The sequence below is a fragment of the Sander vitreus genome, chromosome 1 (genome assembly GCF_031162955.1).
Source record: "Sander vitreus isolate 19-12246 chromosome 1, sanVit1, whole genome shotgun sequence".
Taxonomy (NCBI): domain Eukaryota; kingdom Metazoa; phylum Chordata; class Actinopteri; order Perciformes; family Percidae; genus Sander; species Sander vitreus.
Window position 1 is genome coordinate 1,176,384 of NC_135855.1, and position 11,396 is coordinate 1,187,779.

The window sequence follows — 11,396 nt, forward strand, 5'->3', positions numbered from 1 at the left end:
AGAGTTCAGTGTCACACTAAATCTCAAAAAGATTGGGAAAAAAAGGCCATCCTGCTGAAGTAAACATTACTTAATCATACTCAAAAACTCTCCCAAATGTCTTGACATGAACCAGACAGAGGTGGACACAGTATTGCTCCTGACCTTTGAGTAATTGGAACCACCAGGTCACAGTTTGTTCATGTAGTGACATTTAACATTCTCACCAATTTCAGCCCTCAGAACAAAAAGCACAGGGACAGTACCTACTTGTGACTCTTGTGGAGCTGACACCAGGGTCTGACTCCCTTACCCAGAATACCACTGATGGTGGGAACAGAAGGAACCTACAGTATGTATGTATGTATGTATGTATGACCCTTCCTTAGATCAGTGACACTTGTGCTCATTACACAGAGCCCTGCTGGTTTGCATTCTAGCTGGGAGACCATACAGTAGGAATACAATTATCAATCTGGTAGGATAGAAAACCTGCAGTGCTGTGGGTCCTACAACCACTGCTGTACGTAAGGAAAAGAGACTATACCCGGTGTCTTTACAAGTCCTGTTTGTTTTATAAAGTTGTGTTTTGTATTTATTAAAATCAATTTGTACCATGATGAAAACACGATATTCAGTAACGACTTACTGCTGAATCAGCATATTTAGAACATGCTGTACAGCAATTATGATTTGGAAGAAGTGGTCTATTCTTGCAGGATCTCAGGTTTACTCAGTAAGATGCTGAATCTGCTGCATTAAGCCAAAATATGGTCCCACCTGACCTCTGGACACATTTAAGGACAAATGTGTTTGCTCACTGACACTGCTGATAATTTGTTGACCTACTGCACTGTGTCTAAAGAATCAAAAAATGAATTACAGAATCACACACTGAGTTATAACAACCTCTTTCACTTTCTACGTGATGGTGCTTTGTGAAACTAAACATTAATCTCAGTGAGATCATAAATTTAAATAATGGAATTAAGTCAAAAATGTAACCCAAACTAATGAGATATTTCCTTTCACATTTAAATCCTGTTGCAACATTTACAGAAACTTTACATCACAACTAGACAACGATAACATTATTTTATTTATTGTTAGAAAACATGTGAGTCTACAGTGCGGTATAAAAATAAAAAATAAATGTTACTGACAACTAACACTTAGATATAGTACTGACAATAGTAACAGAGAGGTCTGTACAGGGAGTGTGTGTGTGTGTGTGTGTGTGTGTGTGTGTGTGTGTGTGTGTGTGTGTGTGTGTGTGTGTGTGTGTGTGTGTGTGTGTGTGTGTGTTAGGAGGGAACCCAGATGTTGCCGTGTGTGTCAGGAGCCTGGCTGTACGGAATGTTCCAGATCCAAGGCTGATCTGAAAACACAGAAATAAAAAAGGTCAGTTAAATTAAATGCAAATACATGGTTTGATAAAATGTGTCTTCATCTATTGTCTAAGTGAAAGAAAATGCCCCACTCAAGGACGAATACCTTAGCAGTATCTCATAGATCCTATCAATTTTCAATTATGCTCACTTAGCTGCATTGATCTGCCAGAAATAAATTGGATTGGATGGCTTTGGCTTCAGAAATAATCTGTACAATGAGAATGTTTATTTCTGGAATAATTACAGAATAAGTACTAGAATATTTTAACAAAATATGGCTTATTCCTAATATGTCAATTCCAAAACAACACTTTCTGATGATGATGGGAATGAATTTTGTTAATATCTACCATTCATTAGCAAACTACATTTTGAACCCAGCAGAGAGTGTCTGATAAGATTTTGGGTGATATTGCTAATCTAGTCAGAATGACATTGTCATAATTTTAAATCCATTCAGTGTCTTGTGAAATTAGGAAAGAATTTTTATTTTATTTTTTTTTACATTTTATGAATATTGCTTTAAATAGGGAATAAAAAAACATATAACCCACAAACTAATGATACAAGTAAAACCTACCTTTAGGTCTGTCTGAATAAGACAATAAGCCACAACTCCTTGGACATTGTTTTAGTTTTACACAACAAAGGAGAGAATATTTTATGATATTATATATATATATATATATATATATATATATAGATATATATATATATATATATATATATATATATATATATATATTTTAACACAAAACACAGCTTAGTTGACAGGTTAGCTTTTAGGACAAATATGAACCTGTGTTTTTTGGAATAAGTTTATGTGTCTTTTGGTCTTATGGTTTTAGTATAAACTCTTTCACCTAAATGCCACTAGATGTCACTGTAACTGCAGTTTAAGCAGTAAGCACGTGGTTTTACTGAGGTATAATGCTGAAATCAGACAAAAACCTAAAAAAACTGCTAAGATGTTTGTACTACAGCAAACAGCACCGACCATGTAGTATTTTAACTAGGGTTACACCTGAGAGGACCCAATCTAAACTGCTGTTAAGCAAAAGTCAAATGTCAAGGGAGAGAGACTTGCTGAATAATCCGGTCTGTACATGAATACATACAGATTTCACACAGACACACACACACACACACACACACACACACACACACACACACACACTTCTGTACCTTTAGGAGAGTAGCATGTGGGGGGGAGGTCAAATGGCACAGGGAAACCAGAGGAGGAGGAGGAGGCAGGAAACGGATTTTTGTGAAGAGGGAATGTCTTCATGTTCTGGAAGGAGACAACCATCACACCACATATTACTATTCACCAGCTCTGTTATGCAGCACGTGTTATACTGCGGCTGTTTGTCCATGTGTGGTTCTTACAAAAGCAGCGGGCACGTAGAGGACTCCCAGCTCGTATGAACGAACCATCACCTGAGTGTTGTTCTTCTCCAGTGCACCCCATGCTGCTTTGGACAGGTTGGCACTGAACAAACACACATAACACATAAGCTTTAATGTAAATGTAAATTAGAAATGATCACCTAAATGTATTTTCAGTGGGATGGGGTCTGATCCGAGTGTTGAGGTTGAACATTACATAAGAGGAGGACATTTAATTACAAAAGTCTGATCTGTGAATAAAAAAACAAGAATGTAGAGGATTTATGTTTATGAGTGAGAATTAAGTGAAATTTCATCATAATTATTTTGAGGTGAAACACGACAAAATGGATTTCTGGTTTTGGATTAACATTAATGGTAACATTTATGAATGAGTTACCACACCAGTTCCAGCAGTAAGTAACATGTAAGATATAAGAAACAAATCAAATATACAAATTGAGACATAAATAATTTCACGTAGTGAAAAATCAACAACAAAAAGCTAGCGCACGTGCGCACACACACACACCTTGTAACGAGGAACCAGGCAAGCTGAGTGAAATCTGGTGATGTCCTCATATATGTCTTGATGTGGGGCATGGCATGACTTCTTCCTGTCCCATTTGCCTTCCAACGGCTACACACACACACACACACACACACACACACACACACACACTTAATCTGTTGAGATAAACTTTAAGGAATGTATAACAATGAATATAGCTGTATAAACTAAACTGTAACTCCTCTTCATCAATTTAAATCACATCTTAAAACACATCTGTTTAGATTGGCATACCCAACATAGCTTTCACCATATCCACGTGGAATAAATGTATATTTATTATTATTATTATGTAGGTCATTACCAAGCTTAAAGCATCCTGTCCACCCCCCTGTCCCATCATTTCTGACCAGATTTCAAATGTAACTTATGTAGGACCAGCCATATGCAATATGAGTATTACAAATGAAAAAATGGAAGATATCATGACTAGCTAACAGGGTTCACAGAGGTGATGTAACATAGAAGTACCAGTGAACACCTTACATTACATCACATGAGGACTGCATTTTGATTGGTAGGAGTGAACTTACTGGAAGAAGGAGTGGAGCCAGAGTTGTTTCTGAGCCGTCTGGATGCTGTAGGGAAGAGAGCCTCCCGCTGGAGGACAGAAGAGATGTACATCACAACCAGATACACGGCAATCACTCAATAATCAAATCCCTGAGCAGTCAAACACAGCTGTTTGAGGTGGATGATTACATAAACAAACAACTAAGCAAAAGTGATCATGCTGTGACCAAACTGTACCTGCATTTAGTAAAGGCTGACCTCTCTGTGACACATGACATAATAACAAATTCAATTTCCAAAGAAAACATTACTGACCTGGATAGCCTTCTAAACTAGTCCTCACATCTTCCACTGATGGATACACCTGTAAAAACAACTTGTTTTAGAAATTCAAAACTTTAGAATCTTAAAGTGAAGCTATGTCATGTTAGCTTGCATCTGCAGGATAACGGTTAATGCCAAGTTCAGCAAATAGAGAAAACTCAGTAAACCGTTTTATTGCTTATGCATTTCACTTTTTATATGTACAAGGAAGAATGTGTTATTTTTTTTCTTCAAAAGTTACATAGTCTCACTTTAATTTATGAAATGAGTGTATTGTTCTATCTGTCTTAGACACAGAGTACATTACATACAAGGGATCAGTCAGTAGTTCCAAAAGGGCAGGTAGGGGTTCACTTTTCTGTCTGAAACCCTTTACAAATTGGTTTTAGGTAATCAAATGTCCTGCAGGGACTCTGAGGAAGTGCAAACATGTAACCTCAAACCTTGTTTTGTCTGATCTTTTTTCACAGAGCAACAGACCAGGGCCACGTTCAGCCCCGACAAAACGTAGCAACACGGTTTTTTAAACTGAAACGGAGGTGCGTTGAACATACTGTTGTGTGCGCAAGCGCACCGCCTTTTTATTACCACGAGTTTACAGACACGTCTCTGCTGATTGGGTATCACCTGGGACACAGCCAATAAACCAGAGACACACCCACCAATCAACATGTCGTTCAACAGGGAAACTGTAGCAAAACGGTGCACACCGTTTTGAGATTGAACGTGCCCCTCATCAAGTTGGTGTTGGAGGAACATACCAAGTGCATGGGGGGGTCTGAGCGAAGAGAGGCTTTCCCCAGCGTGGTCATTGTGCGCTGAAATTCCCCTTTTAACCATTTGGTCTTATCCAGTCCCATAGAGCCGATGCTGGAGAACTGGCCAATCACAGGCCACTTTTCCTCCCCGGCAACTGGGTCTGTGTGGTCGTACAACAGCTAATAAAAGAAGAAGAAGAGAAGAAAGAGATGAGGAAATCCCAGTTAGAGAATACAAGAAAATTGTTACTTTTCATTTTTTTTTTTAAATGTTGTCATTGCCTTGTGAAAATACCATTTATTTTTACATTACATTAGCAACATTTAGATATTTGTCCAACTCACCTGGTTATCGGGCTGCTGCTGAACTGAAACTTGTTCATAATGGACTATGTACATGCAAGCAAATACCTGAGAGTGTTTTTTGGGAAATACCTTTAAGTGACATGAGCAGTGTTGCTAAACAATCAGCCATGAAGCATTCAAAAGGAAAATACCTGTGTTGGCGCATTTTAGACCACCTACTACAAATAGTTTGAACTGTGCACTACTGATACTAAAATTTTAAATATGAAGATGGCATGACTGTGTGAGGGATGACCAGATTAAACAGTAAGTCTAACAGTTGATTTTCACATTGCATCGAAATAAACTGAAACCATGACTATGAAAGGTAAGAAAATGCATATTTTTAAAAATGTATTTAAAATTGCACACAGACCACCTCTTCTTGTTGTGAATTAAATACAACAGAGAAATGTGTACCTTCCTCAGCCTCAGGTGGCCCCAGCGCTCCATGTCTGAGCCAACATATCTCCCTGGGGTTGAGCCGACCAAATAAACCCTGATAATAGAAGATATGAGTAGAAGATAGGAGTTACTCGCTATGCAGATTTTATATTTACTTACAACTGAATTATATGTTGCAGTTTACCTGGTCTCTGACAGGTCGTGCTCTTTGATTCGTTGGATCCACTCCTCGAGTTCTGGTGCGCGGTATGCTGCCAGGTATTCCAGCAGGTCCCTCTTGAAGAAGGTCGGTGACTCACCTGCGCTCTCACTGCTGCCCTTTGGTAACCGTGGAAACATGGGACTCATCCACATTCTGGTTTGGAAATAATATATTCAGGGGAATTCCCAACCTTATATCTGGATACAGTGCAACAAAGAAACTTTCTCAAGTTGGACTATCTCTTCTTTCATGTGGCTGTCCAAATGATGTTTATGGCCTCAAAACATTTTTATGGATAAATAAAGGTTTAAAAAAAACAAAAACGAACTATAACAGACAGACTCACCCTTGTGTTTTCTGGTACCAGTCAGCTCTGATGAGGTTGGAGGTCAGAATGATGACTCTGAAGCCTTCCTCATACCACAGCAACATCATCTTCCTGCACAAAGACACACAATGTTCTGCTTTACATGACAACAACAACAAAGAGTACACTCCAAGACCTTTCCTATCTGGAATGCAGGTCACCTTGTGCCAAATGTAAATATATGCATATTATTATTATTGTATTATCCCAAATTTGCAATACCACTGACTGTATCTGCATGAGAACACACATTAATGTTCAATCATTTCATAATGTACAGAGAGTTTAGAAATACTTTTTACAAGTTATATGTTTAATAAGGTTGATACCAGTGCAATAATAACAGCCCTATTTCAAAACACACATTTGGACTTTTCATAGCAGTAAAAGCTCAGGTATATTTAATAACATGATAGATAGTTTATTGGGACACATTGGGAACAGAACCGTCATTAATTTTTTTAAATACACCTGTGCTGTTCCTGCTTTGACAAGTCAAAATGTCTGCTGTGAAAAAGGTGCTGGGCTCTACAAATCATTGTGATGTCTAGTGGTCATAATATCTAGAAAGATAATTGAACTTCTTTAGCCCCGATAATGCAGGTAATTACTTTGCTTTTGTCCAACTAGCTCTGGGGACATTGAATGTCTGTACAAAATGTCATGGGCTCTCAGGCTGAATCCATAAAGCTGCAACAACGTTCAAAACTGATCTGACATGTGTGAACAAAAAACAAACAGGTATGATACCAGGCAGGAAAAGAAATGCTTACGTGTGGTGAGTTCCAAAAGCAATATCCAGCTTGGCCTGTCAGGGAAGGTTGCACACATTAGTCCTATTTAAATGGAAATCCAGTTCCATTAACAGGCATGTTCCAGTATTACTGTCCTACTCCACAGGTAAGTGTTTCTAATATCAGCCAAACTGCACTTCAGAGAAAGGGTGTTAGGGTGGCGGTGAACATGTACCTGGCAGAAGCGAATATGTGGAAAAGGCTGAGCCTGCTGAACCAGCCGGGCCTTGGCCTCCCGCTTATCTCCATGGACGATCAGAACTGGACGATCCCTGTAAACACAAGCCAAAAACCAAATGTTAAGACAGGGCAAGCTTCCCCGGATTGTCACCAGCATCACTACTTTCCTCCACTTGCATGTACTTGTATTTGCCATTATTGGAGGGATTCATTTGTTACAGCAATTATTCACTTAAATGCCATTTCCCCCATAATTAAATGTGTAATGTATCACCTTCATTTAGTGCATACTAAAAGAAAAAAAGAATGTCATTATTACACACTAATTCATGGTTAGCTGCAGAATTGCACACAACACAAACTTGTCACAAGAGAGCTGGTTAGAGATTTTTCGGATTTTCTCCAGTTTATTTATGAGAAAATATCTCACATACAGTAATACATTTGCAACCATATTACACAAGCCATAATACAATAGAGGGTGCTGCCATCATATAACGTGGACATTAACAGATTCCTACTAATCATAAAAAATGGGGATTTGTTTATGATAATGTGATCGTAGCAATAAAGAAGTAGAACTTACCTAAACTCTGATGGGAACTGCTTAACCATCCAGGCAATATCAAAGCAGTAGTTAAACTATGAACAAAGAGAGTATACCTGTATTAATGGACCAAATTCCCTCCAACCCTGGTATGTAGATGTATACAGGAGTCGTCAGGAATGCTAACGGCTAGCTGTGAAATTGTACTTGCACTAAATGGTCATTATGCTAACATGCTCACAATGACAACGTTAACATGCTGATGTTTAGCAGTAGTACAGCTATGGCGAATATGAATGTCATTAGTTTAGTATTTTTGGGATCACCAAAGTGATGATGTTAGGGGAACATTAATGGCCAAATGTCATGGCAAATTATCCAATGATGTCAACCTCATTATGGTGACTACATGAAAAGTCATGGGATCACCAAAGTCAGTAGGAGTTATCCTCTGGAGACCAGGGGTGGCTGTACAATACGTCACAGCAATCCATCCAATAGTTGTTGAGATATTTTAGTCTGGACCAAAGTGGTAGATGATCAAGTGACATTGACAGACCGACATCGCCATGCTGCTAGCACGGCTAAAAAATAAAACTTACTGACCTGAGCAGACTCTTTCAGGGTCCCAAATAATGGAGAGAGAATGTCTAGATGAAAGAAAAACTAAAGATTACTTGATAGAAGAGAATGTTTAAAAGAATTGGTAGCTGTAGTCATACGATCTACGTATGAGATCACTCTGCTGCCCTCTCATAACAATGTCATAACAAAAAAGTGACCAAAGTATTAACAAACTGACTTGAAGCAACCAAACAAGCAAAGTCCCATTTTAACTCATTCAACAAAAAGTAAGGTTAAGATACTCAGCTTCCATTAGCTCAGAGAGCATTTGCAACTTTCCCTCCAGCTGTTTACTGCTTTGCTGGGATTTTAACTTGCAACTTTCTTATTAAAAGCATTACTTTATTGTTATTATGACGAAACTGTCTGCATAAAATATAATTACATTAAACTCTTCTCACCTCTGATGTGCAGAGCTCCACTGTTGTACTTCCTGTCCAGGCCTGTGACTTTGTTGAGGTAAAACCTGTAGGTGTCATTTAGACAAGGACTACTGGACTCAAAGAAGTCCTCTGGCTCCTCGATGTAGTAGAGCCGCCCGTGGGGGCTCGGAGGACGCTCGTTCTCCACCTTTGGTTTCTTTGTTTTAGGGCTCGGAGGCGCCCTCTTTGGTAAGTTACTGAGGCTCTTCCCCTTCACATCTCCATCATCATCATCATCGTCACTATCTGAGAGAGCCCAGCCTGGGCCGTCTGACACCTCTTTCTTCCGCTTTCCAGCCAATGATGGACTACTTTCATACTTCACTGGAAGTGCTGCTAACTGTCTTGCCTCAGAGCCAATAACAAGTGAGGATACAGGGGTGTTTGCTGGTTCCGGTTTCACCTCCACAGTGGCTGTTACTGGTCCCAGTTTGGGGCTGGGAGGAGAGGCAGACAGATGGGAGCTGTGACTGGATACAGCGGCTCGGTGGGACTTAGATGTTGTAGTCCCAGAAAGAGGAAGATCCTCATCATCGTCATCACTGCTGGAGATGGTCCACTTGCCATGTTGACTGTCCTGAGTCATGCCTGACCAGAAATACAGTAAAGTGGATGTTACCAGCATGAACTGATAGACTGTGTGTGTACTACAGCATTTAAAAGGCCCAGCACCACTTGATATAGCTAGAATTTGCCCTGCTTTGACACCCCCACCAGCTTGCTACAAGTCTTATACCAAACATACCAACTGATAGCCATGGAACTTAGGACATTAGGCTTTGAGCCAACTTATTCTACCAACATGGTGGTGATCTACATTAACTGTTTATAATCGGAACATAGTAGAGACCAGTGGATGGTTTGCATCTAAAATACTAACTGACAGGATGTCAGCATATGGGTGCATCTAGGCTATGTCGCATGGTCTATTTTTACGTCGTGATATGTGATTAATGTTCACATATTTTACGTTTATAAAATATGTGAACATTAATAATAACATCAAAACATGCTTAGACGAAATGGTTAAAAAAATGTGCAAAATATGAATTATAGCTACGCAAATAGGCGGCACTAAAAAATATGTATAATTAAAGAGTATCACAGTAAACAAAAAGAGACAATGGAAGTCCTGCAATTTACAAATGATAAGATGATATCATAATGAGCGTAAATAATGTAACATAATGGCCTAGCGTGATATCTGCTTTACCAAGTCAGATAAGTGAGCAGCTGCACAGGTGGCCGGGGTTGTGAATGCAGAGCCTCGTATCAATCACCGCTAAACTAACTCAAGTAGTACGCTACCATGGATGGATTTACCCCACAGTGCAGGAGGTGCACAAGGAACACGTGTCCGGGTTGAAACTTCTTTTCCTTCCTTTCCTGTCGTTCCGCCACCGCGGGATACAAACTAGTAATACATCCATGGATACATGACTTTTTATGACTGCTTTCAACATTTATTATGTGGTGGAACAGTGGCTCAGTGTTTAGCACAGCTACAAATAGGCATTAAAAGCTCTGACCTTTGGTTTGATCCCCAGTCTTGGCTGGGCCTTCCTGTGGGGATTCTGCATATTCTTCCAGACTCTTTAGATATAAAAACATACAACATAAAATAGAAAATAAAAAATGATATATATAATTGAATGAAAAAAAAAACTAAAACTAAATAAAACTAAGCAGGGACCAGCAATTCGGTAATAGGTTTAACAAATAAGGGCTGGTACACAACCATGACCAATAAAATATAGAGTCGCATCATAGCACTAAATCAGTTGGTCTGGTAGGTTTGGTCTTTGTTCATGTTTGTTTTGTTCAAATTGCTGTTTAGGAGATGTTTTTGTCTGTTTATCATTTCTATTATGATTGTCAACTTAATAGAAACGAAATAATGACTTAATTTTTGGGGGCAAATTTAAATGAACTTTTGAATTCAGAAACCTGAATATAAAAAAGGTATATGCTATATTTCATTATTTTAATCCAATGAATTAGATACAAAAAAATAAGACAATAGTCATTTAAGTTCGAACCACATGACTGTTGTGCAAGGGTGTAGGTTTGGTTTCAACATTGGGGGGGGCACATTATGACTGAGGGGTCTGGGGGTCGTCCCCCAGAACATTCTGAGCTTCAAACGCTTCATTTCCTGCATTCTGCTGAATTTATATGCAACAATGTGTGCCTTTTCTGCATCAATTTATGGTGCAAATGTCTTTATGTAAAGAACATTATTAATATTATTCTCCTGTATTATTCAAAATGTTCTGCATATTTAAAACATCACACGTTTCAGGTTTTGTTATGGTATCGTTTACATCTCTATAACTAGTATGTTAGAGAATGAAACTGTTAAAGCCAGAAGCACTTAAGTTTAAATCTACATAAATCACATCTTTATTTTTAACTTCCTGTTGTGTTCTTTAACCCCCCCCCCCCCAAAAGTGGGTTGTCTTTCATATTTTTTGAGAGGGGACAAATCTACCTCTTCTAAATATTGGAGGGGACATATCCCCTCCATCTACGCCTATGCTGCTGTGAGGAGTCAAGGCAGTTCTGCATTTGCTTTTCTATCAGTT

The 11,396-nt window shown here is 38.8% G+C and overlaps 1 protein-coding gene across 1 annotated transcript; it reads right to left on the bottom strand.

The window, feature by feature from the left end:
• Positions 1–1,276: 1,276 nt before the first annotated feature.
• Positions 1,277–10,159, bottom strand: tdp1 (tyrosyl-DNA phosphodiesterase 1). The gene is made up of 16 exons (XM_078274011.1): positions 10,025–10,159; positions 8,791–9,399; positions 8,372–8,415; positions 7,805–7,860; positions 7,214–7,310; positions 7,018–7,052; positions 6,224–6,316; positions 5,860–6,030; positions 5,691–5,769; positions 4,929–5,105; positions 4,159–4,207; positions 3,864–3,930; positions 3,292–3,399; positions 2,760–2,862; positions 2,556–2,661; positions 1,277–1,357 (listed from the first exon to the last, which is right to left on the bottom strand). The coding sequence occupies exons 2-16, from the start codon at positions 9,395–9,397 to the stop codon at positions 1,284–1,286; spliced, it is 1,866 nt and encodes a 621-aa protein (XP_078130137.1). The 5' UTR covers positions 9,398–9,399; positions 10,025–10,159; the 3' UTR covers positions 1,277–1,283.
• Positions 10,160–11,396: the final 1,237 nt, after the last annotated feature.

Bases quoted from the DNA above. Each gene is read 5' to 3' on its own strand.
- tdp1 (XM_078274011.1), bottom strand. From the start codon at position 9,397: ATGACTCAGGACAGTCAACATGGCAAGTGGACCATCTCCAGCAGTGAT. The intron at 7,053-7,213 runs GTACATGTTCAC...CTTCCCTGACAG, and splicing joins CACATATTCGCTTCTGCCAG to GCCAAGCTGGATATTGCTTT. The intron at 3,931-4,158 runs GTCAGTAATGTT...TCTGTCCTCCAG, and splicing joins TAGTTTAGAAGGCTATCCAG to CGGGAGGCTCTCTTCCCTAC.